The 27832-nt window shown below is 41.8% G+C and overlaps 1 protein-coding gene across 2 annotated transcripts in view; it reads left to right on the forward strand.

Moving 5' to 3' along the window:
• The first annotated feature begins 3817 nt into the window (after positions 1-3817).
• The window catches only part of LOC105015125 (synaptic vesicle glycoprotein 2C), a 36674-nt gene continuing 12659 nt past the window's right edge, over positions 3818-27832 (forward strand). Inside the window, exons 1-8 of one of the 2 annotated variants that reach the window (XM_010878003.5) lie at positions 3818-4023; positions 13308-14313; positions 20944-21124; positions 23629-23780; positions 26653-26786; positions 26861-26950; positions 27168-27278; positions 27379-27467. In XM_010878003.5, the coding sequence (XP_010876305.1) occupies positions 13698-14313; positions 20944-21124; positions 23629-23780; positions 26653-26786; positions 26861-26950; positions 27168-27278; positions 27379-27467 (1373 nt within the window). In that variant the 5' untranslated portion in view covers positions 3818-4023; positions 13308-13697. The remainder of the gene's footprint in view (positions 4024-13307; positions 14314-20943; positions 21125-23628; positions 23781-26652; positions 26787-26860; positions 26951-27167; positions 27279-27378; positions 27468-27832) is intronic. The other variant, XM_020053111.3, reaches the window with a different exon arrangement.

Genomic DNA, 27832 nt, shown 5'->3' on the forward strand with positions numbered 1-27832 from the left:
TACATAGGTGTAAAGAGGCCCATTATAAAGAAAATATTAAGATGGGCAAAAGAGCATAGACACAGGACAAAGGAAGTATTAGGATCATTAAGAAGAACATTCGTGAGACACAGACAAAATGAACAGATGCATGATGCCATCTGTCAAGCATGGTGGAGGAAATGTGATGGTCTGGGGGTGTTTTGGTGGTTGTTAAGTGGGAGATTTGTACAGGGTAAATGGGATCTTGAAGATAACTCTATTTTCCGACGCAATGCTATACCCTGTGGACGGCTCTTGATTGGAGTCAATTTACTCCTACAACAGGACGACCCAAAGCACAGCTCCAAATTATGGATGAACTATTTAGGAAAGAAGCAGTCAGCTGGTATTCTGTCTATAATGGAGTAGCCAGCACAACCCTATCTCAACCCTACTGAGCTGTTGTGGGAGCAGCTTGACTGTATGGTACTGTATGTAAGAAGTACCTATTAAGCCAATCCAACTTGTGGGAGGTGCTTCAGGAAGAATGGGGTGAAATCTCTTCAGATTACCTCAACAAATTGACAACTAGAATGCCAAAGGTCTGCAAGGCTGTAATTGCCACAAATGGAGGATTATTTGATGAAAGCACATTTTGAAGGACGAAGTTTTAACACTGGACCAAAAAATATTATTTAAGTTAAGATTTGAGTTAGATTATTTAAAAAAAATTGAGTTATTGGGCGAATCCACAAGCAATGCCTCTCTACCTTTCTGTCTTTCTCTCGATCTCTCTTATTCTCAACGGTCCCAACTGTCTTCGTCTGTATTTCTGTAGAGTTCATGGGCTTTGTCTGACGGTGCTGATGCATGTCATGAATTCGTACGTGTTTATGGCCATGTGCCTTTAGAATGGTGGGGGCGGTGGGTGAGATAGGCCAGTGGGTGGCTTGATCAAATCACAAAGAGCAGGTTGTCTAATAAAGATGCTGGGAAACACACCAGATGCCTAGAGTTAGAAATTCTAACATGAGCATGCTACACTGCTCATAATATTTTAATAATGCTGGAGACATTAGTGGATGGGGAGGGAGTAGCGTGTGTTTGTAGTGTGTGTGTGTGTGTGTGTGTGTGTGTGTATTAGCCAGATTTTTTGCTATGTATGGAAGTTAGCAGTTGTAAAATGAATGGGTACAATTCCAGATTCACGAGAGAGCCTTCAGAAAAAAGTCTGGACACGAAACTGCTACTGGAGAAAATGAACTTCATTTCCTCTGAGGACCTGGGGAAATGGAGTAGAGTGGCAACTATTCTGACTGGGGCTTTTTACAATGAGTTTTGCAAAACACTGGAACAGGAGATCCTTCGGAAACCCTCTACTGAAATTTTATGAATTGATATGCTAAACTAAACCAATCCCACACATGTTTGGCATAAAAAGAGGCATGTGAACGAAGCCCAATGGAAAACAATGACCTGTGATACCAGACTGTACAGAAGCTAAAATGCATGCAGATTGACAAAGAAACTGAGCCAGGGATCGTCTCTGATGTAATTCTGGCAGACCCCTGCGTAGTCAGGGAGGTTTCTGTCACTCGTGATGGAACATTTCATCCAACACTGAGGGCATCATTTCTCGACATCAGGAAGCGGTAGCTATGTCACCAATAGACTGGCATCAGGCTGTTGAAAGAACTTGCTTTGGACTGTGCCGACAACTCTGTTTCTCAACTCTGTTTTACTCATGTATCAGAATGCTGTTATTAGCATCGACATTCCTACCTTTACTGTTAAGGTGAAGTGAAACATTCGTTCCTACACTGCACGAATGCGTCTGTACCTGTAATGGACTATGCTGTCCATGTTGTAAATGGTTGCATTTCCCAATAAGCGTTTGTTGCCATGTTAACCTGGTAGATGATAAAGTGTTTTCTGATGTACCAAATGTGCCAGAGGTTGTTGTGTGGGAGGCCAGTGCGGGGTTCTATTCTTCGTAGTGGGCTACCCATTTGGCTGCTACTGGAAAAAGTCGGGCTCATTAACTGGAAACATCAGGATTGATAAAGACAAAAAAAAAAAAACGACTATATATAGACTAAATGAGACTTCATAGTTTCTGCTACAGACAGGATAATAACAGATAACATAGTTCTCAATTGTTCGGATCCGTTCGACTGTAGTGCAGTTGGTGGATTTAAAAAGAGTATTTCAAATGTGCATACTTGTGTGTGAGCATGTTCTGTGTGTGTTAATGTGAAAGCGTGTGTCGTGTCTATTGGTGAGTGTGTGCGTCTGCGGACGTTAGTCTGTGGATCCACTTCAAAATGCAGATGAAACAACAGCTGGTGGATATAAATGCAAATTTACTGGCATTTTCATTTGAGCTGGAGAAAAAGGAGGACCTTCCGGCTTCCTTCCTCTACTTGAGAATTCTCTCCCAAACAGTTATTTCAGAGAGTCAAAGAGGAGTGAAAAAGAGTGGAGGAAAAAGGATATGAGAAGATCGGAATGAGAGGAGAGAACAGAGGAAAGGGGAGGAGAGGAGCAGAGAAGGGAGGCGAGGAACGGACTCATTCAGCCAAGTTCTTAATGGCTGTTGTCCAGCCGAGCAGAATAAAATGCAGTTTTTTGGAGATGATGGGATTTTCTATCCACAAGTCTCTAGGGACCTCTTAAGACCCTAAACACATAGAATGACACACACACACATGCATGCACACACTAACACACGCGTGTGCGCAATCCCGTGTATGTGAATTATAATTTGCCCCACAAACGCTCACTGCAGTTAAGGATACGAATGAAATTGTTTCGTTTCTCTGTTTGGAAGGTTAATGACATATAAAAACCGATATCAGGCCTGCTTGGTTAATGAATTGTTGTTTAATTGCTAATTGTTGTTTAATTGTTAATAAATAAGTCATGTCATGTCTTTATCAATATTCTCCTCAAGATTCACGGAAACCTTTAGTCACAATATGGCAGGGGGACATTTCAAGACAAGGATGAGGTTAGTGAATCAATGAACAACATTGACAACTAACCTACTGAAAAGCAGCATTTCAGGACAATGTAGAGTCTAATGCAAAGTCAGCTATAACACAGCCACACTGCTCCTGCTGGAGTCTTACCTAAGCACAGTCCTTCACTCATTCTACACATCACAACATGCTATAATGAATGAAGATGATTGAATTTAAATCACAATCGTAATGTAACATCGGTAATGAACTCATACATATGTGTTGGTGTAATTGAACACTGACAGACGTTACAGGACCATGGATAGCTCCCTCACGCCTGACATCTCATTGAATCACTAGGTGAACAGAGCGTCAGGGAGACAGTGCCTCCTGCTTTCCCGTTGCTGACAGCTCAGGAGACTCCCTCAGAAGGTTTAGTGCCGGAGTTGGCCAAGCTGCTGGAGTGACTTCTCTGAATATTTGACCTTATCACCGCATCATACATGTCCCAGTGTACGATGAATAAACGGGCTTCTCACGTTGTATAATTAAGACTGAGTTTCAGGCAAATTCAACAGGCCTAATCTAGACAATTTTATAAACGGAACGCAGAACCCGTTTGAGCCTATGCACTTGTGATAAACATAATGTATCTTTGATTTTGAGAGTAGCTTTTCCATGTAGCAGTCTATCCCTGCATTACTCTGCCTACTTATTTATTGTTATTATATCCTCCCAAACAAACAGCCAATGTTCCTTCCATCCCCTTAACCTTTCCCCTTACGGTCTTCCCCGTCCCGTCCATACACCCCCCCCCCCCCCCCCCCCCCCCCCCAAATCCAACCACCCACACACACGATTTTTCCGTAGCTCTTTCTCACCGTATAGTTGTGGTAGGTCTACTGCAGAGGCACCGCTGCATCGCGCATCGTGCTGGAGAGGAGGATAAAAAGAAGAGAAAAATAGAGAACCCTTGTCGCGCCCGGGCACTAACTACTTGAGTTCCTGTGTCGCGAGAGAACACCAGGAAATATCTGCTGGAAGACGGACACAGATGGCTCCCTGATATGTATTACGGAACTGTCATTTTTTGTAGGCGGTAAGTAGTTTTTTCATATCTTAATTGCTTACTTTAATTCGACTTCATCTCTTTGACGTAAAAACAAACGTGTATTGTAATATCCTCGATCTTTGCACCGTTTACAGACGTACATTTTGATTTGAAAATGTGTACGCCTTTATTGAGCCTCACCCCTCTGCATTAGAATATTATTGTATAGATAACTCCAAATATTTATTGTACGTATGCTAGGCACCAAATAGAATTCGAGAGCGTGATTAAATAATCTTCACGTGCGCATATACAGTAGAAACTTGTGTCATGTCAAATGTGTCATGTTGGGGAACTTAGTGTATGTAGTTTTGGCATGTTGGGTATTTGATATACTGTAATTCACCGGCTGTCGCTGTTGGAAATTAAGGGACACTTTGTTCAACACGTTTAATCCCGCAGAGATCACAACATATGCACATTTAGCTAGGTTACGTTCATTACCTGTGCTTGGGGACAGGATTTTACCACAGGCGGTCTCTACCGCTTAGAATGCAGCAATTCAGATTACGGGTTTCTCAGCTTTGTACACTTTATTAAGTGAAATTAGACATTAGAATCAAAGTAGATAGTCTCCCTGAGAATAGCGTCGTATTTACTTAAGTTGCGCTCAGGCTACCCAAAAAGTTAGGATTTTACCAAAGATTGTAGGCTAGAGAAGGCAGATTATGCACGAAGTGCTGCTCCAATGAATGGAAATCTCCAAATATGGTTGTAGTGATGACAGTTTAATCTACTTTAAATATGCATTTTGGGAATTTATTTGATTAACATTTCTTTTTTTTTTTTTATCATTTTGGGCTGTATGTCTAATATGTTCGTTATATTTGCATAATACATCAGTAGAATCACTATCATACAGCAGTTACCTATTACGTTCCTAGTTTGAAAGCTAGTTTTGGTGACATGGCACAAATCAGCAAATACATTTTCAGGGATCCTTTTCGGCACAACAGCGCCAATTTTACAGCTAGTGTGTATCTTCAAGGAAAATCTGCCTTAAGATTTTAAGAAAATTAACAACTATAATTAACAATTTTCACTCCGATTACCAAACATCGGTCTTGCTAAGCAGCTTAATGTAAGTATAGGAAATGGCTGCATTCTGAGCAGTAAAAGTACACTTCCGGTCTGAGGCAGCTGTAGGTCACTCATGTAACAGTCTGTAAACTGGCTACTCTCGGCTATATACAATGCATTTTAAAATCAGTATAATATAGTTATAGGGTTTTAACAAGATTGTAAAAATGTGCATCGAAAGATGGGTATCTTCATTTTGGACTGGATTTGATGCAATAAAAATAATGTAGCAAATGCTAAGAATTTAGGCCTGTTCAGGTGGGATTTCACCTTATGACGCCTGGCAAAATTTAATTGGTTGGGATTGTCTTCGTGTAGGTTCACCAACACAACGTTAGGACAAGAGATCTTCTAATATCCCGAAATACTTTACACTACTTTTTAACAAGGGACTGGTAGCAGCAGAAACATAAAGCTGTCATTTTGAAATATGAACGCAATTATAATGGATCAATTAATCAACAATACAACTGATGTTACTGTTACCCTCTGGTTATCCCACTTTCACCCTCCTGTTATCCCACTTTCACCCTCCTGTTATCCCACTTTCACCCTCTAGTTATCCCACTTTCACCCTCCTGTTATCCCACTTTCACCCTCCGGTTATCCCACTTTCACCCTCCTGTAATCCCACTTTCACCCTCTAGTTATCCCACTTTCACCCTCCTGTTATCCCACTTTCACACTCCTGTTATCCCACTTTCATCCTCCTGTTATCCCACTTTCACCCTCCTGTTATCCCACTTTCACCCTCCTGTTATCCCACTTTCACCCTCCTGTTATCCCACTTTCACTCTCCTGTTATCCCACTTTCACCCTCCTGTTATCCCACTTTCACCCTCTAGTTATCCCACTTTCACCCTCTAGTTATCCCACTTTCACCCTACTGTTATCCCACTTTCACCCTCCGGTTATCCCACTTTCACCCTCCTGTTATCCCACTTTCACCCTCTAATTATCCCACTTTCACCCTCCTGTTATCCCACTTTCACACTCCTGTTATCCCACTTTCACCCTACTGTTATCCCACTTTCACACTCCTGTTATCCCACTTTCACCTTTCAATCACTCACTCAGAAATACACAGAAAGTAATTTAGTTGCAAAATATTTAGTCAAACAGTGTTTAAAAACTAAGCCTTAAGCCTCGCCCACCTGAAAAGGACCTCTCATTGCCACAATTTTACTTCAGAAATTGATGTAGTATATGTCAACTCACTGCTCCTTCATGATTGTTTAAAAAAATATTGATACAATTACAGGAAAATTTGTTAAATTATGTCTCAAAACAGTGTGTTTGTGTGTGTGTGTGTTTTGACTCAGAGATTCACGCAATCATTTTATATTTCCTCTACTGAGAAAATAAGTTAATTAGTATTGTAGATTATATTATTCACAATTAGAAATGTTACACGTCTCTGGGAACAATGCACAGTTGAAGTGCTGGTCGGAACTGGAAAACTTGGAACTGACTGGCTAACTAATTATAGTTCTTGTCTTTCAACATTAAACCATTTGCAAAGTAGATTATTTTGGTCTTTCCTAGTTCAGACCATCATCTTAACATGGCAAATTCCAGGAGATTACAAAATCTCTTTTGGGTGGAATTTTAGAAGGGCTGGCTGGATATAATAATTTAATTTAAAATATAACAAATTTATGAAGTTTTCCCAAATGTGTAGGCAAACTAGTTGTTATCTTCAAACATGAAACGAATATAATAACAAAACATAAAACAAAGCGATATGTGGTATAAAAACATTGACCTGGATCATTTCAACATTTTCATAGTGATATTTTACATTCAGTCAAATGTCTAAAATCTTAACAAATTGTCTAGATTGCATTGATTTTCTGATTCTCATTTGGCAATGGTTTGTGCTATTATACAGTATATATATATATATATATATATATAAATCTTTTTCCTTTCAAAATTTTTCAAAGTGGGGATATGTTTTTTTGGACAAATTCAGGTTGAACCCTCCCCATTTTTGCTCGGTTTGACAAAACATTTCAAAGCTAAGACGTTTTTCTTGGAGAAATGAATACTGCCGTTTTCCTATGTCATCGGCGGAGAAGAGATCAGTCAGAGGATTCTGGGGGATGGAGGATTGATTACAGACCAGAATGCCAGGACAAGTCCAAATCTCATTACAGGACACGGTCTGCGTCTAACAGCCGGCTGGTGATTGATGTCCTCCCCGTCTGGGTTTACTGTGGCCATGCAGCGCAGCAGCACATCCCCCTCATGACTTCACCCAGCCGCAGTAGAAAAGGGGGAACCTGCGATGCGTGACACGTACAGAAAAAAACAGAGTAGAAGGAATAAGAGAAAAAGAAAGAACAGTCTCTCTTTGCCCAGTACTTCTATAATCTGCCTCCATTGTCAGTGGCTGAACATACACAACTGTCCACGACCCATTGTTTCTCCTTTATATGGCTGTAACATTGGCTGTGTGACAGTTTGATGGAAACCAACACTAAACAGTTGAAACAGTTCATTATGGGAGCTTGAGCGTGGCTGGATGGGGCATATTGACATTTTCCTGGATCGGTTATTCAGGCAGGAGTTTGTCCCAGACAGCCCTGTTCAAAGCTAGTACATTATAAAGGGAACAGTGTGCTATCCTTGGATTATGTCTTTTGGCAACCAGACAGGCGTCTATCTTCATTAACTGAAATCTGACTTTAGCTTGGAGTAGAGGGAGTGTGTCACCTGCTTATCAATTCTGTTCATGCGTCGTGAAATAAAAGTCTCCTGTCTCGGCTACACGTATTTCATTTGACTAAGTCCTTGATAGTACTAAAAGTCAAATGGCCTATGGGTAGCCAGATGTAGCCTGCAATTCATTGGTTTGAAATATTGGTAATTTATCTCATGAGTAGAGTTTTAATTTCACATTTTAATTTCATTACTTTTGCATAGAGATAGCCCACCATGTCATGACACGTGTCAGTCCACTCATTGCATTACAGAGCTATAAGTCATAGTACTGATTGAGTATTACATTAATTCAATCTCTACTTGGGAGTCCCCCCAAAACATGCCATTCAACCCTAAACCTGTCTCTGCCCTGGGATTGCGTCCTTATGTCGCAGCCTGCCAAGTGGCCACTGGACTGGATCAACATGGCCCTTTGTTCCAGCATGACTCTCCCCTCAGAGTGGTCTTGGACTCTGGATTGTACACACTGTACATACACAAAAACACACACAGTCATCCATCACCCCATTACAGACAGATGGTTGGGTGTGTGTGTGTCTGTGTGTGTGTGTGTGTGTGTGCGCGTATGTGTGCACATTCACATGCTGTAGGTGCATACAATCAGGAATTACAGAAATTGTTATACTGATGTATTTTCTATGTGTAACTGAATTTTTGTCAACAGAGGGACCTAGGATAGTGTGCCTGTGTACAGCGGAACATAAAGTAAATGACCAAATGTGACCATTTGTGTCTGCTTGGGGTTTGGGCTTGTCTGGAATGGGTTTCTATAGATCCAACTGTGCTGGGTAACCACTGCTGTTTCTACTGCAGTATCCTGCATCTACCTAAAATAGTGTTATTCCTTCCTGAAACATACCCTCCAAATACACATCAGTTTCACTCACTGAGGTGATACCTGGGTGATTATGAAGCTACATCATAAATTGGGTTAATAAAGAGAGTTTGGCATGTGTGTCATCTCATACAGTCTTGGCCAAAAGTATTGGCACCCTTGCACGTTATTGAAATAATTCACCATTTAATCTAGAAACATTTTGATATTCAAAACCCTTTTCGAATTCCACATACTGTATGTATTTGTTCCACAAAATAAATCCTAAAATGTTCTGGATAATATTATTGGCACCTTTTATATCTAGTTAGAAATAAATACATGACAAGCATGTGATTCTCCTTTACTTTGGAATTGAACTCACCTGTGGAAGAGCCTGCAATGTGTAAATCACTTATTCAACCTGTGTGAATAGAGAAAAGGACTCCTCGTGTTTTATGTAACTGTGTGTACTGCCATAAACATGGAGGAAACAAAGAAAACCAGGCAATTATCTGAGGAGGTCAGACACAAAATTGTGGCCAAGCATGGATGATCTAAAGGCTATAAGTTCATCTCCAGAGACTTTGACATTTTCTTTTCCCCAATATGTAATGTTATCAAGAAATTACAAAAGGGGGTTGTATGGATGGAGACCCACTGCTGAGAGATGTTAGAAAGCCACGCTGCTATTTGCAAAAACAGATTTTCTGTTTCTTGGCAGTTCCTCGCATGGAATAGCCTTAATTTCTTTAGAAAATAATAGACTGAAGAGTTTCAGAAGACATTTCTATTTCTGGCCATTTGTAGCCTCTAATCGAACCCAGAAATGCTTATGCATCAGATACTGAAATAGCTTTAAAAGGCCAGTTTTATTGCTCCTTTATTCAGCACAACAGCAATCAGCGGTGCTAACATAATTGAAAGAAAGTGTTTTATTATGATGAATAAGCCTTTTAAAATTATAAACTTTTATCTAACACAACATGCCAAGAGTGATTGTCGCTGATAATGGGCCTCTGTACGCCTATGAAGATATTAAATTGAAAATCAGCCATTTCTAGCTACAATAGTCATTAACAGCATAAACAATGTCTACCCTGTATTTCTGATCAATTTGATGTTTCTTTAATGGACAAAAAATATGCTTTTTTTTCAAAACCAAGGACATTTCTAAGTGACCCCAAACGTTTGAACGGTAGTGTATGTATGTATGTATGTGTCTGCACTGTCAGTTTGTGTGCATTCATGCATACATGTTTGTGATTAATAGAAGTATGTGTGTGGCTCCAGAAGGACATGTCAGCCTCACTAGTAGGAAGTAATTTGTCCCCCTCGGCAGGCTCCTCATTTACACCAGCAGGAAATGTGCTGATTGCTTAAAACACATCTTGATGCTTTATTAACCCCCATCACTGTTCTAGGTACAGTAGTCAAGCTATCAGAGAATGAAGAACGGCATTTGAGTAAAATGTAAAGAATAGTGTGTGTGTGTGTGTGTGTGTGTGTGTGCATGCGTGATCATGTTTTACTATAAGGATAGTAAAATAAGGAAAGTATTACAATTTGCCTTGTCAGATGGGGAGAAATAATAATACAATTCTAAGAGTTTAGGTTTAGGGTTAAAACAATTTTTGTTGGGTTTACAGTTTAAGGAAAATCCTTCTGTCCTCACAAGGCTGGAGTTTCCTAAAATATGTGTGTCTGTGTGGGCAGGTTTGTGAGGATGTGTGAACTGTGTCAGTGACCATGTCCTTTTACGGTCTTTTGGGATCAGCTGCAATATGCCCATTTAGTATCAAACATCTAATTTTGATGCTCTGGACACCATTTGGATTATGGCAAAAGAGTGAGTGAGAGAGACATGGTGGAGCAACAGTAAACAACAGTAAAGATTTTAGTCAGCATGTAATTTACTACAGCCCTTCACATTTATTCACATTCCTCTATCTATTTTACCCTAATGTTGCTGCTTGGTACCTCACTCGTTGAGTCTTCATATACCTCCAGTAATGTTGATCATTCACTAATTGAAAGGACTTCTGCTAATGAAATGTTGATCGGGTGTTCACTCCACCATCACCTTAGTAGGTGCTGGATCTCAGTCTCCAGTCAAATGATGGTTCTGTTGTCCTGGCCTGACTTCCCTGAACAAACCCTGTGCTGAGAAAAGCTACATCACTGTAATTGAGTTTTGGGGAACTTGTTTATTGGGAAGAGGACACTGGCTGCATCCCAAGTGGCTCTATGAAGGGAAAAGGACTTAATTTGTTGCACAAATGAAGTCCCTTTGGGTTCCTGCTTTATCAGACTTGAGTGGAGTTGATGGGATTAATAGAGGAAGAGAACATATAACCTGCTTGTGCCACACACATCCTCTAATGCCAAGGTTTTCGAACGTTGTATTGTTAAGGACTCTAAATATGTGTCCCTGGATAGGGACCTGTTACTGGTGGACAGAGTGAGACAGGACAGTGCCACGGTTATTCGCACTGTTACCAAAATCTGATTGCACTTGGTGGTGGCTAGGACGGGACTGGTTAAAATGTAACCATACATGTATTCCGTAGGTTTATTAAAAGAATGAAAAATAAACTAGCTTATTGTAGAGTACACATGCATAAGGTCACAGACACACAGATACATACACACATATACACACAAATATACAAACACACAGACATAAATACACTCATAAATACATAACATATACATTACACAAAGTTACTCCGTTTGACTGGTGCAATGCAGCAAAATCTCCAGGTCAGCCTGGACCACAGCTTCAACGCTCCTGTTAGCATGACAGATGATTCCTGATGTCTTATCTCAGCCCTGAGACCAGAGGTTAGCACATGGACCATACATCATCCTGTCATGAGCCTATTCAGGGCCCTCAACTCACAATCACCCCTCTGCATATGGAGCCTACTCTGCTCTATTCTATATTGTGTCCTACATGTACACTACTGTTCACTGTCTACTACATTTACACTACTGTTCACTGTCTACTACATTTACACTACTGTTCACTGTCTTCTACATGTACACTATTGTTCACTGTCTTCTACATGTACACTACTGTTCACTGTCTTCTACATGTACACTATTGTTCAATGTCTTCTACTTATACCCTACTGTTCACTGTGTTCTACATGTAAACTATTGTTCACTGTCTTCTACTTGTACACTACTGTTCACTGTCTTCTACATGTACAGTACTCTTCACTGTCTTCTACTTGTAGACTTCTGTTCACTGTCTTCTACATGTACACTATTGTTCAATGTCTTCTACTTATACCCTACTGTTCACTGTGTTCTACATGTAAACTATTGTTCACTGTCTTCTACATGTACACTACTGTTCACTGTCTTCTACATGTACACTATTGTTCACTGTCTTCTACATGTACACTACTGTTCACTGTCTTCTACATGTACACTATTGTTCACTGTCTTCTACATGTACACTACTATTCACTGTCTTCTACATGTACACTACTGTTCACTGTCTTCTACATGTACACTACTGTTCACTGTCTACTACATTTACACTACTGTTCACTGTCTTCTACATGTACATTACTGTTCACTGTCTTCTACATGTACACTATTGTTCACTGTCTTCTACTTGTACACTATTGTTCACTGTCTTCTAAATGTACACCACTGTTCACTGTCTTCTAAATGTACACTACTGTTCACTGTCTTCTACATGTACACCACTGTTCACTGTCTTCTAAATGTACACTACTGTTCACTGTCTTCTACATGTACACTACTGTTCACTGTCTTCTACATGTACACTACTGTTCACTGTCTTCTACATGTACACTACTGTTCACTGTCTTCTACATTTACACTACTGTTCACTGTCTACTACATGTACACTACTTTTCTCAACTTTGGTCATGTACCATACCAATATGTAGATACATAGCAAGATGAAAATATTTTTTGTTATTTATCACACATACAGTAGTGCTGTGAATTAAAATAAATCAATTTGAAATAATGTATGTTAGGAATAGAGTGTCATTTGAGATGTGCCCATTTGGCACCGGCTTCAGAGGGAGAGGTTGAGCGGTGCTGTCTGTCAGCAGACTGAGGTGTTCTGAGCAGCCAGCAGGGTGGTAATGGTGAGGCCCGACATGTCCTTAAGAGCCTCTGAGTCACAGTGTGTCAGGGTGTCAAGCAGCGTCACATTAGGGCAAGCAGCCAGTCACACCACATGACATGTTCTGTAGGCAGGACTAGGAGCAGAACATACATCCCTGGAAGAGCACAACAAAATACACTGAGCTTGAAGGGACACACCAGAACCGAGGGTTCACTGAACCGAAACAGATCAATGTATAAGCATTTTTACTGGTTTGTTATCAGGAGGCAGCAGTCAGGAAGCAGTTATCCTAGAGGTAATGGCATCTAACTAGCAACCAAAAGTTTGCCAGATCCAATCCCAATCTGGCAAGTGGAAACATTTAAATTTTGTCCCTGAACATAGCTGTTACCTGAAATGTGTCACCGTGGATGAGAATGTCTACTACATGCCTGAAATATTCATGCAAAATTATATCTTTTACATAGTCAGAATATCAATTCACATGGTTTAAGATAATGTAATTAAGTCTAACCTGGATTTCTCTCTCCACAGACAGATGAGCTGTCACCTGACCTAAAGACTGTGTGAATGGTGATCTCTCTGGACGTCGCCTTCTTCATCTCTCAACCCTGTGACTTTCCTCGTTCCACATCTATAGAGAGCTGCTTTCCCTTGCCACATTAGCTGTGGTTAGCAATCCTGTCAAAGCTCACATCATTTTAACCAATTCTGAACTTGATTTATCCCATTAAATTGTCCTGTGGTTACCGACATCCAGATACCTCAGAAGAAAGTAAACAAATAGGCTCACATAAGTTAATAAGTCTGTGTGGCACTTCGTTGTTCTCCCGATATTTCTGCTAAAGCGTATTGGCTCCCAATTGACCGACTCGGTGAAGGACAAATAAAGCCAAAGGCAGTTAACCCACCAGAGTCAGTGAGATGGATGAGTCGTACAATAACAAGTTGTCACTGGTGAAGGGTGCCAAGGACATTGCCAGGGAAGCCAAGCGCCATGCCGCCAAGAAAGTTAGCAAGGTTGTCAACCGTGCTGCGGATGAGTACTCCTCCCAACGAAACTACAGCCAGTTCCAGAACGAGGATGATGACGATGAACGCTACGTCCACACGCAGCACGACGGGAATGCTCGCTTCCCCGGTGAAAACACCAATGACGAAGATGGGGAAGACTACGCCAGTGACGCCACGGAGGGTCACGATGATGAAGATGAGATCTATGAGGGGGAGTACCAGGGCGTGCCTGCTCATTCTGATGGAAAGTCCAGGGACGGTCAGGTTTCTATGGGTCAGCCAGTCTCGGACAGCCTCAGGGAGCGTAAGGAGCTGGAGCAGGAGAGGCTGGCGGAGGAGGAGGAGCTGGCCCAGCAGTATGAGCTGATCATGCAGGAGTGTGGCCACGGAAGGTTCCAGTGGCAGCTGTTCTTTGTGCTGGGCATGGCTCTGATGTCGGATGGCGTGGAGGTGTTTGTGGTGGGGTTCGTCCTACCCAGTGCCGAGACGGACATGTGTGTCCCCAACTCTGGAGCTGGGTGGCTAGGTAAGGAAAAGAACACAAGTGTTTGGGTGTGGGTGTGTTACGGTCCAGAAGGATAGTAAAACAAGCACAGTTTGACCTTTTGGGGATATATGAGAAAGATGGTTCCTCTCTAGGTTTTTACATAAGTTCCAACATACTACAAAGTTTTTCCTAGCCACTGTGCATCAACTCAGTTGTTGCTTGCTTTTTGGGGTTTCATGCTGCGTATCTGTAAAAGCCCTTTGTAACAGGCCTTTATAAAATACATTGGTTTTGATGAGGAAGGAACTCATTTTCAGCAACAGGATAGTTAGGGTGAATGTTACAGTTGTGGTTGGGGTTACATTTTTCATTTAGGATTAAGGTTCTGATTATTTAATAATTTCGGGGTCCCCACAAGGATCGGTAAATGTGTGTGTGTGAGAATGTGTAGGGCCTTGAAATGGCACTCTGCTGCAGTGTAGGTCTGATTGTTCTGCCTCATCATGGCTCTGTTTCAAGGTCATCCCCACTGTTAGTGGAGAAGAGCTCCTAATTGACTGGTTAAGGAGAGAGACAAATAGACAGTCAGAGGGAGAAAGGGAGAGCGAGATCGGAAAGAAAGATCAGGAGAGATCGCGAGAGATAGAAAGATATAGGAACAGATAGGATTGAAGGTGAAGATATATGTGGGGAATGGCAGAGAGAGAGGGAGAAAGAAGGAGGATGTAAAAAATACAGAGAAGGGGAAAGACAAGCATTGCACTTCAATACAGGCCCAATGGTCTCACCAGGCAGCAGTCATTTTTGTAAATAGTTTGCTCTCCAGCATTTCCAATTCCCACTTAGATGTCTGTAGTTGTTAAATGGCTATACAAAGACACCACTGAGTCAACCCTAAAACTTTTCTTTTGCCTGCTTTTCTTCATTATATCTACAGTATTCTGTCTATCCATTCATGCCCTCTCTCTCTCTGTTACCGCCGTATCTGAATTCATCTAGCTCTTCCCCTTTTTATCCCATTACTTCTCTATTACATTCCCCACTTCCTCCCTCCCTCCCTCCCCCCCTCCGTTTCTCCCTCCGCCCCCCCCCCCCCCAAACCCCCCCCCACCCCCATGTCTCGTCGCTGTGAGGTGATAGTGAGATATGAATGAGGCTCCTATCTGGAGCATTATGCTTCTATCTGCAGTTTAGCCATGCTGAGCTGGCTCAGGTATATTCACTGTACCAGGGAGAGCAGAGGAGAGGAGGGGTAGGTGGATGGAGACAGGCTAGAGTGGAGTCTGCCTTCCTATTAAAGAATCCCACTGTCTTCCCTCCCTCCCCTGCTGAATGTTTCTGTGTCAGGGCCTGCCGATAAACACAGGAGGGGTCCGAAGAGTGTGATTGTGTGTGTGTGTGTGTGTGTGTGTGTAGTAAAAACACATGGCCAGTAGAGTTTAATCAACACATTAGGGTGATATTGTGAGTGTGCTGGAGCCTCAGGTCAGCTAATTAAAACGTCAGGGGACAGACCACCATCACTCTGGTTGTGTGTGTATGTGTGTGTGTGTGTGTGTGTGTGTGTGTGTGTGTGTGTTTCTGTGTCTTTGTGTCTCTGTTTATGCATGCTTGTGTGTAAAATGGATGGGTTTAAAAACAAAATATTGACACAGACACAAACCAGCTCCTGAACCTGTCAGTAAAATGCCGCTTAAATCCACTCAAATGTTGACCCCTCACTCACTCACTCACTCAATCACACATTCACTCACACACACACCTTTGTTTTTCTATCCTTGTAGGGACCTAAAACCCAGAAATTCCTGTTCCCTAACCCAACCCAAAACCTAACCTTAACCTTAATTACCCCAATAACCTAACCTGTATGCCTAAACATTAAAGTAACCCCTAAACCTAATCAGATTTTCCCTATGCAAGTGCCTGCCTAATCATGATCATTCCCTTGTTTCCTGACTGCCATCTCACTGGCCTGCAGTGTCTGTTTAATGTGGTATGAGTATGCTACGTCATAGTTCTCATAACCTTTCATAATATGGTCATGACAAATACAGTACCATTCAAAATATTGGACACAGCTACTCGCTCAAGGGGATTTCTTTATTTTTCCTGTTTAAAACATTGTGGAATAATTGCGAATATGGAATAGAGTAGTAATAGAGTAGTAACCACAAAGATTTAAACAAATCAAAATATAATTTATATTGTGGATTTTTCAAAATAGTCATCCTTTGTCTTGATGACAGCTTTGCACATCATTTGTATTCCCTCAGCCATCTTCTTGGGGTAGTCATTCAGGCTGTGAGAGGGTAGCAAACCTTTGACTGGTACTGTATATTTAAATAAAGTGTTACCCAAAAGTCGTGGTTTTCGTTTAAAGATGAGCGCCCTGCATTTCTGCTATACACAAATCAAATCCTGCCTGTGATAGCTGCTGTCTCAGACAGATTATCAAAATGGACTATCAGGGGATTCCCTGATTGCGGAGGGAATCCCCGATGAACTTTCATAACATTCACAAGGTCCAGAATTAGTCTGCGGATTCTCTGCTGTCTGCTTTCCTTATCAACTCTCTCCTTTCCTCTCATCTTCTAATTGGTGCTGAGAGCAGAGTGGCAAGGTGCGTAACGTGGATTGGGAATTGGGCTTACACATAAGAGCTAATTACCATAGAGACAAACCCTCCAGGCTGGTCTCGTCTGGTGGAGATAGCAGCAGAAACTAGTGTTGAGTAAGTTAAGTTATCCCTCTGGGCTTGAATCAGAGCTGCATACCGTACAGTCTACAAAAATATCTCTCAAAAGACTATGATGTATTTTTAATTGAACATGACTAAATGCAGCTTCATTTGAATAACGCTTACTAGCTCTATTTGCTGAGGAAGTAAACGTCCTTTCCGGCAACTGGGATGCCAGTTGATGTGTATGTAAATGCGACTACTACACTACAGCTGTGAGGGTGATGGGACTGTTTTAAGGACACATTGTTCTCCAGAAATAAGGAACATAGGGTCCAGAATGCTGATGTTTCCACCCCCTGACCCCTTGTTGACCTCACCTAATGGGAGCCGTAGCTCACTACGCCTGTCCTCCGTCCCCACTACTCCCCCCTCCTGTATGGTTATGACACCAGCCGAGCCGAGTCCTAGCATAAAGGAGGTGTTGTTAGACAATCCCCCCTCGCTGCACCGTGTTTGTGTGTGTGTGTGTACCAGGGTGTTTGCTAGTATGTGCAACAGTAGTGTGTAAGTATGTGTGTGTATTTGTGTTGGCCTGTGCTACAGTAGTGTGTGCATGCGTGTGTTAGCGTGTGTGTGTGTGTGTTAGATTGTGAATTTGTGCATGTGATATACATTAGTTGAGTAGAGGCTTCCCTCTGGCTCAAAATGCTATTGTTTAAAGCGCAGTCCCACAGACATGGTTATAATGTAATTAAACAGTAGCCGGTTATTGGTTTTTCTAATGGGTATATGGTACGCAGTGCAAGGCAGTGTTCAATGTATTACACTGCCGCTGTGCTTAGTATTGTTTAAATGTGTCTGTACTGTATCTTCAATTTATATGATATGACTGCCAGTGTAGATAGTATTCTATAATCAATGTTTATATGATATGACTGCCAGTGTAGATAGTATTCTATAAATACTGTTTATATGATATGACTGCCAGTGTAGATAGTATTATAGAACTACTGTTTTTATGATAGGACTGCCAGTGTTGATAGTATTCTATAACTACTGTTTATATGATATGACTGCCAGTGTAGATAGTATTCTATAACTACTGTTTATATGATATGACTGCCAGTGTAGATAGTATTCTATAACCATTGTTTATATGATATGACTGCCAGTGTAGATAGTATTCTATAACTACTGTTTATATGATTGGACTGCCAGTGTAGATAGTATTCTATTACTACTGTTTAAATGATTGGACTGCCAGTGTAGATAGTATTCTATAACTACTGTTTAAATGATTGGACTGCCAGTGTAGATATTTTTCTATAACTACTGTTTAAATGATTGGACTGCCAGTGTAGATAGTATTCTATAACTACTGTTTAAATGATTGGACTGCCAGTGTAGATATTATTCTATAACTACTGTTTAAATGATTGGACTGCCAGTGTAGATAGTATTCTATTACTACTGTTTAAATTATTGGACTGCCAGTGTAGATATTATTCTATTACTACTGTTTAAATTATTGAACTGCTAGTGTAAATAGTATTCTATTACTGCTGTTTAAATGATTGGACTGCCAGTGTAGATATTATTCTATTACTACTGTTTAAATTATTGGACTGCCAGTGTAGATAGTATTCTATTACTACTGTTTAAATGATTGGACTGCCAGTGTAGATATTATTCTATTACTACTGTTTAAATGATTGAACTGCTAGTGTAAATAGTATTCTATTACTGCTGTTTATATGATAGGTCTGCCAGTGTAGATAGTATTCTATTACTGCTGTTTATATAATATCACTGCCAGTGTAAATAGTATTCTATAACTACTGTTTATTTGATAAGACAGCCAGTGTAGATAGTATTCTATAACTAATGTTTATATAATATCACTGCCAGTGTAGGTAGTATTCTATAACTACTGTTTATATGATAGGACAGCCAGTGTAGATAGTATTCTGTCTTTTGGTCTCTGTTAGAGTCTGTCACCTAATGAATAAGTGTCTCTCACGGTCTCGTCTGTACGTCTCGATAAGGCCCTTTACGTTCAGCATATCTTTCTCATCATCACCTCCACAAGACCAAGGGAGAACAGAAGAGAGAAAAACCTAGAGGGGCTGAATGTTGGGCTTCCCATCAGTGATGAAGCAGAGCGTCGGTAAACGATCGTCTTACCCCACAAACAGACATTAGCATTTTTATTAGTATATCTTGACTGTGGCTGAGTGAAGTGGATTATTTACTGCCCCCTCTCCTTCACTCCCCAATATCCCTTGAGACTGGAAGAGAGAACACATTCAGGTCTCGTGGACAAGAAAGGAATTTATCTTCGCTACCTCAGCTTCAGGACGATTAGGTCACTGATGTGTTATGAAACACATGCATACTGATGCCACACACATAATCCATGATTTCAGGAATCTTTACAGTTGTAGGGAAACACAAAGTAATTACTATTCAAAGTAATATCTAACCTTAATCTAACCACAAAGTCCTCCTAGCACTAGACCTAAACCAAAACACTAACCCCTAACTATAAGTCATATTGTAATTTTCTTGCCTAACCTTAAAAACTGAGCCAGAAATTGCAGTTTTGAAAATGGGGAACGATGAATGGTTCCTACAATGTCAAATGTTTCTTGGTTTTCGGGCCATGCTGGGAATCTTCCGTACAAACCAGGTTAGTAAAATGGGAAGGCATGCACCGCTAATTTTTTCTTCCCTTTGCCAGGTAGTTTGATTGATTACACTGACCTGGTTAAGTGCCTTGCTTGGAGACCTGCCCTTTCTGGGATTTGATCTAGCAACTGTGAGCATTGGGCGACCAAATCAAACACATTATTGGCAGACAGGTGGTACAAACAAATGAGTCAAACAACAAAGTAAAGGGAATCCATGTTTCCTTTTATAAAGCGTCTCTTCACGCACACCAAAATCAGCACAAAGGCAAAGTATGGAGCTGATAAATTGAAGGCTGGAACTTAACCATGAGTCCTTAACGTGCCGACACCTAACAGTGACTCAGAGCATAAGCTTAGGAACGGGTGGAGGTGAGAGCCTTTTTGGAGGAGTCGATAGTCTGTCTTCTCCAGACGATTGTGTCTCTTCTCTCCTGGGGCCTTGGTCCTTGCATATTGAGGGAGGTTTAAATAGAACATCTGACCTCATTATACAACCTCCCTGACACCCCATCATGGCCTGGTTTTATGGGGAAAAACAAGTGCAGTTCTTTGTCCGTACTCACCAGCCAGGCTGGGGTTGCCCTCCGTGTCCTGAAGTCACCAGACAGACCAAACATTCACACAGCCTTCTGATTACTGGTAGGCTCCCTGCAATTTGAAACATTCCCCTATCAGTTGGAACACGCTGTAACGTTTTTTGAGGTCCAGTTAACGTTGTGGCCATAGAAATAGAATGAATAGAATGTCAAAGACGGCTTAATGAGTGGACTGACAAGCCCTTTAGATTCATTCTGTTTCTATGGCTATGGCGTCATGGCCGCCTGTGTGTTTTTTATAGGACTGCCTGTCTGTAGGTCCCCCGGCACTGTCCAATCACACCTCTGTGACCCCTTAGAGCTTTGTCAATGACTGGGAATTGACAGGCCTGGTTAAATCACACCACGTGACTTTGGCAGCTCTGGCCTTGTTCTAACACGATCAGTCATGCAGCACTGCTGATACTGTAACCTGTTTCTCTGCGTGTTCAGATCCTTCTCAAGTGCTGCACAATCTAACAGTGCCACTTTAGAAAATAACACTGTATCAATGAATATGTTCTTACGCAGTCTGTTTGTTCTCCCTCGTCTCCTCTCCTCTGTCCTTATTACTCTCGTTCTTTATCACTCACTCTCTCTTTTTCTCTTTCTGTTTCTCCTGTACTCTCCCTCCCCACTATTCTTTCTCCTGCTCATGTCCCGGCTCTCCCCCCATTCTCTCTCTCCCTTTCGCTCTTCCTGTCTTCTCTCCCCCTCTCTGCAGGCAGCATAGTCTACCTGGGGATGATGGTGGGGGCGTTTTTCTGGGGGGGTCTGTCGGACAAGGTGGGCCGTAAACAGTGTCTGCTCATCTCCATGTCTGTCAATGGCTTCTTCTCCTTCCTCTCCTCCTTTGTCCAGGGGTACAGCATGTTCCTGTTCTGCCGAATGCTTTCTGGCTTTGGGTAAGTGTCACTGGTTCTGTTCTATCCATTTCCTCCGTACTGTGTTATTCTACTGTACTCTAATACCACACATCCATCCGTGTGTTATGTAGGTGTTTTCTAACTCGTTATGGGGAGCATTTGTCAGTATAGAGGTCTTCCTTGTTCTGCCAGGCTCTTTTAAGGTGCCCAGTGTCTTCCCTTTTCATATTGTTCCAGACTGTTGTTTTTGGCATGAACGTGCCCATATGGACCCCAGGGGCGCTTGAGCCCCTGCCCTTTTCCATCTCAGATGGAAAAAAGTGCCCGTTTTGGCCAGCGGTGCATGCATTCTGTCTGTATGACGTTCATAATTCACTCTAAACAGGCACGAGTCGTACTTCAGCATGTTGTGCATCATGGAAGGAGACTGGCGCCACACATCTTCAGATATCCGGGTGGCCCTTTTGTGTCATTTTAGCCCATGCCCCTCGAAAGCTCTGTTCACAAACCCGGGTTCCTGGTATTTTTTTTCTTTCAGATTAATATTGGCTTCCTTGACTTTTATTGTCATCGCTTTGACAGACACCAGTAGCAGATGCCAAAGGCAAATGCAAAGCCTCGAATCAAGACTAGGTGTTGACCGCTCTCATGCCTTTACAAACGATGTCACAAAACACACCTAACCAGAAACACCAGTTAAGCCAATGATCCCTATATCTTTGTTGATCGAGGTAGAGGAAGTGTTGATATTTCTGAAAATAATGTGCACAAATACCCACAAATAAAAGCTAGGAATCTAAACTGTAAATTTCGTATCCAAACCTTTGACATATAGATGGAAAAGAAGAAAGCATTTTCACTATCCTGTTGGTGTTTGGTACTGTAGGTGAGTATTGTGCAGGGAGTCAGTGTAGATCGATGAGGGTCGATTTGTTTGTCTCATCTTGTTCCCTATTATTATAATTGTATGTTACACTGTCTTGTAGAATGTTTCCTTATTCTGAAAGTCTTTTTAGCACTCATGAAGTCCCACTATGTCTTCTTCAACATTCTATTAGACTATTATTCTTCCATGATGACATTGTGGTCTCCTTGGTTGAGAGGTCATTGTTCCCTCTGCCATGTGGTACTCTTCAAGACAGAGCTCTACTCCCACGACTGTCCCTCCCTTCACTCCCCCAAAGTCAGAGAACAGCACAGGAGGTTATTCTAGCTGTCTGGCATCAGAGCATCCCCTGAGTGGGAGATAACAGAAAAACACAAATTATAGCTAAACGTTTGTAGCAAACTAAATGTCCTTACCATTCTATTGTATTAATGTTTAATAGTTTAGTTCTTGATCTTGATAGCACACAAATGTTTTTGTTAGGAGTGAATTACTTGACAATCGCTAGATGATATGTAGACGATATCAAGAGGCTTTGACAGAATATATGACCTTTGCTGTTAGCTAATGCAGTCTTTGGATGATTACCTGGTGATAGTTGCACGTGGTTGTTATTCAGAGGCTGCATGATTCTCTGGTGTTTTTGCTTTAATAAAAGCCGTTTTTGGCCTGAGGGGATTCATAAATCACAAGACTGATTCTATAATATGTGTGGGGGCGTGTGTTTGTACAGGTTTTACTGTCCTGACACCTAATGTCTCTGCAACAATAGTAAAACTAGGAAAATCTGACCTTGCGGGGACATTTCTATGGTCCCAATGAGGAAAAAGTCTATTTTGGGTTAGGTTTAGATGTTAGGTTTAGGGGTTACGGTTTGAGTTGGTTACGGAAAAACAAGATTCTGAGTCGGAGTTCTGTTTTGGGTCCCCACAAGAATTCTAAAATGTGTATTTGTGTGTGTGTGACTCCTAGACTACACCTGACTGCAGCTGCACTGTCCCAGGCTTAGATATTGCAGTATACACTACCTAATAAAATGCCTGTCTCTTTGATTGAATGTCTCTTGTCTCCCATCTCTTTAAAAGCCAGCAGCCGGTGGTTTCCTGTGGTTAACAGAGGAATGACATAAATTGCTATTTCTATTCTATTCTCAATAAGCAGAGAACAAATAAATTCAAACCTCTATATATTTATTTATTTTTTACATTCCCGAGACACCTGTCACCATTTTGTGCCGTTGCCAAACAAACTCATCAACAGATGCAAATGCGACATTAACATATGTTTATAAAAAAAATTGTTAATATGTCTGTCCCCACTCTGTTTGCAATGGTTCCAGATGCAACTGGCTGCTGGTTCCTCAGAAGCTCTATTGACTTTATCATCAACCAGAACATCAGAACAAGGGGGACATCTCTCTCCCTCTCTCTCTCCCTCTCACTCATTCTCTTTCTCTCTCGTTCTCTTTTGACTCTTTTTCTCTGTCTCTGATCAGAACAGCCTTGTTGTTTTTAATCAGCTGCCTGAAGAACAGTCAAACACCATACAGTGACATTTTGAAAATTACTAGACAGAAAGGAAAACACTTGACCTCCAAAACATCATATCATTTAGTTAATTTAATAGTTTTAACTACATTCCCCATGTTCCTTTGCAGGATTGGTGCAGCAGTTCCCATTGTGTTCCCCTACTTTGCCGAGTTCCTGTCAAGGGAGAAGAGAGGCGAGCACCTGAGCTGGCTCTGCATGTTCTGGATGATAGGAGGGATCTATGCCTCGGCCATGGCCTGGCTCATCATACCGCATTACGGTGAGTGACTGACAGCCATGTCCTCCTATCACAATGCAGGATTGAGTGACAAACCTGGCTGGCAACCCAATCCTAATCCATTCTGCAGTGAGTGGGACCATTTATCACAAGGGATCGACATCAGCAACCTAGACCTGAACCCTGAAAAGTTTACAAAACTGAAACCAGAGTTAGAGAAGAACAGATGATACAGAGATAGAGATTTGGAAAAGAGAGGAGAACAAGCATTCAGTAAGAGTGAGGGACTGGGGGACAAAAATGATACGAGGAAAGGACAAGAAAAAAAATCAAAGACGAGAGACAGAGCCAAAGAAGGAAACAAGAGATAAGGAAAGGTGGAGTGACGATGCTTTATGTGGGCTGTCAGTGCAAAGGAACAACAGAGATGTGGTGAGGGATGTGAGGTGATATATTGTAGATACAGAAACATAGAGCAGTGGGAGAGAAATGGATGGAGCAAAGGAATAGGAGCGGTTTAGAGAGAAAGGAAGGCAAAAGAAGACAAAAGATGGTGAAATTTGAATTTCAAATGGAGAGAGAGATTCGAGGGAGTGTGTGACATAAAGAGAGAGTGTGGTAATGAATCATTAACCCACAGTGAAAGATAAGACTGTAGGAGAAGAGAAAATCTACTGTCTGTCTCTCTGTCTGCCGGTCTGTCTGTCTGCCGCTCTGTCTGCCGGTCTGTCTGTCCGCCACTCTGTCTGCTGGTCTGTCTGTCTGCCACTCTGTCTGCCGGTCTGTCTGTCTGCCGCTCTGTCTGCCGGTCTGTCTGTCTGCCGCTCTGTCTGCCGGTCTGTCTGTCTGCCACTCTGTCTGCCGGTCTGTCTGTCTGCCGCTCTGTCTGCCGGTCTGTCTGTCTGCCACTCTGTCTGCCGCTCTGTCTGCCGGTCTGTCTGTCTGCCGCTCTGTCTGCCGGTCTGTCTGTCTGCCGCTCTGTCTGCCGGTCTGTCTGTCTGCCACTCTGTCTGCCGGTCGGTCTGTCTGCCGCTCTGTCTGCCGGTCTGTCTGTCTGCCACTCTGTCTGCCGCTCTGTCTGCCGGTCTGTCTGTCTGACGCTCTGTCTGCCGGTCTGTCTATCTGCCACTGTGTCTGCCGATCTGTCTGTCTGCCACTCTGTCTGCCGGTCTGTCTGTCTGCCACTCTGTCTGCCGGTCTGTCTGTCTGCCACTCTGTCTGTCGGTCTACTCGGGGGCCTTTTGCTATCCTTGTGATTATATTGTTGTCTCCTAGAGCCCTGCCATCCCAATGGACCAGTTTATGGAGTAGGACAATATGTAAATTGTTTGACTGTGTATTACCTTGAATGAATGTGAGCGTGTAAAAGCACACTGCATATCCACACACACGTCCCTGAGAAACCCTGGCCCATGATTGAGGTCAATTGATTAGATGCTAGTGTTTTACAACCTCTCTCTCTCTCTGTGAAGCTGTGCGTATGTGTCTCTGTGTGTGTGTGTGTGTGTGTGTGTGTGTGTAAAGGAGCTGTGCTTGTGTAATAGGTTCCGCCGCAGTGGGCACTTCATTGACTGGTGCTGGCCAGAGGCTGGGGGACTCCTCCTCCTGAAAAATCTGTGTGTGTGTGTGTGTTTGTATGTATATGTATGTATGTATGTGTATGTATGTGTATGTAAATGTATTGCTGTGTGTATGCTGCTGTCTGTGTGTGTGTGTATGTATATGTATATATGTGTATGTATGTGTATGTAAATGTATTGCTGTGTGTATGCTGCTGTCTGTGTGTGTGTGTGTATGTATATGTATGTATGTGTATGTATGTGTATGTAAATGTATTTGCTGTGTGTATGCTGCTGCCTGTGTGTGTGCTGCTTTCTGTGGGGTGTTACGGTGTATGGGAGTTGGCATGTTGGCAGACTTCTTTGAGGTGGGATGTGAACTGTATATGCATTGGATCCTGGTATCTTGGGCATTGGCACTGTAGCCAAGGACACTGCAGTGTGTAAAGTAGAACAGGAAGTTATTCTGCCATACATTGACAGTGTGTAAGGTAGAACAGGAAGTTATTCTGCCATACATCGACAGTGTTTAAGGTAGAACAGGAAGTTATTCTGCCATACATTGACAGTGTTTAAGGTAGAACAGGAAGTTATTCTGCCATACATCGACAGTGTTTAAGGTAGAACAGGAAGTCATTCTGCCATACATTGACAGTGTGTAAGGTAGAACAGGAAGTTATTCTGCCATACATCGACAGTGTTTAAGGTAGAACAGGAAGTTATTCTGCCATACATTGACAGTGTTTAAGGTAGAACAGGAAGTTATTCTGCCATACATCGACAGTGTTTAAGGTAGAACAGGAAGTTATTCTGCCATACAGGTACCCAGTTCATTATAACCACAGTATTTCTAATGGGCCTCTCTCAGTCACATGCACACACACAAACACACAAGTTCATGTTGTTTATACCGAATTTATCTTTGATACACTTCATAAATTGCAAAGCTCTTGTGTTGCTCTCCTCAGAGATTGCTGTATCAATTAGTCTCACTAAATGCTTCCAATACGAGTTAAATGCAATGGTTTGTCTTTCTCTTCATCTTTCCGTCTCTTTCTCTGCCTCTCTCTCCTGCTCAGTCTAACACCATATGGTGTTGTTCAGCCTCTAGTCTTCCTCATTAACATCAACATGCTGCATCTCATGTGGAAAATAGAAATGTGTGTTTGGAATAATTTCTTCTAAGAGACACAATGATGAAACATGTTGATGGTTGTACTTAGGGGCAATTTTGAGTCATTTTCCCCTGAACTTTTTACATAAAAAACACATTAAACTAGACATGAAATATGTATTGTAATTCATATGATTGGTTGTGTGCGTGTGTGTGTGTGTGTGTGTGTGTGTGTGTGCAGGCTGGAGTTTCAGTATGGGCTCAGCCTACCAATTCCACAGTTGGAGGGTGTTTGTGGTGGTTTGTGCTCTACCCTGCATGTGTGCTGTCGTTGCTCTCACCTTCATGACAGAGAGCCCACGATTCTTCTTAGAGGTAAGAAATGAGTGTGTGTGTGTGTGTGTGCTTGTGCGTGTGCGTGTGCGTAACTCTTCTCAATCTATTTTCAGATGGGCAAACATGACGAAGCCTGGATGGTTCTGAAACAGGTCCATGACACAAACATGAGAGCACGTGGAGAACCAGAGAAAGTTTTTACTGTGAGTACAATACTCTCTCTCCCCCAATGTTTTCTCTCCTCCATCATTCTCTCTCCTCCCTTCTCTCTCCTCCCCTCTCCATCCCTCTCTTCTCCCTCCTCTCTCTCTTGCCCATCTTTTCTCTACTATATCTCCCTCTCCTCTCTCTGTCTCTATATTTCTCTGTCTCTTTCTAACTACCTTCACGCACAAATTGACTCAATTTGTACCACTGTAGGTGAACAGGATAAAGCTTCCTAAGCATCTTGATGAGCTGGTGGAGATGCAGTCAGAATCAGCCAACCCTGTTGCCAAAGTCCTCTTCAGGATCAAAACTGAACTCAGAGGGGTAGGACTGGTTGATTGGATCAAAGAACATGATATGAAAGCATAAAGATGACTTTAGTTTAGGTATTTATTGCTTTCTTTATATCATCTTCTCTCTGCAGATCTGGCTAACTTTTATGAAATGTTTCCAATATCCAGTCAAAGACAACACCATCAAATTAGCCATTGTGTGGTTTACGCTGTCTTTTGGGTAAGACTCTTCTCTACAGATAGGTTTCACATACAGCATTCAGCACTAGATCTGTCAAGAAATTCTAACATGCTAACAGCTGACTACTCATCTACTGGGGTCTTCACTGGTCAAAAAAGTTAGAAACATTTCAAAATGAAACCACATCTTTCCCACTTGACCTAACATTTATACACAAAAAATTAAATGTTGATGACAAGTTTGTAAACCTAACCAGCCTAAAACACTTACTGTGTGTTACAAGTTCGTAAACCTAACCAAGCCTAACCTCTTACTGTATGTTACATGTTCTTCAACATAACCTAGCCTTACAGTTCTGTAATAACATGACTCACTGTGTAAAGAGCCAGATATTAAAATAATAC

Source organism: Esox lucius, chromosome 14, assembly GCF_011004845.1.
Source record: "Esox lucius isolate fEsoLuc1 chromosome 14, fEsoLuc1.pri, whole genome shotgun sequence".
NCBI classification, from domain to species: domain Eukaryota; kingdom Metazoa; phylum Chordata; class Actinopteri; order Esociformes; family Esocidae; genus Esox; species Esox lucius.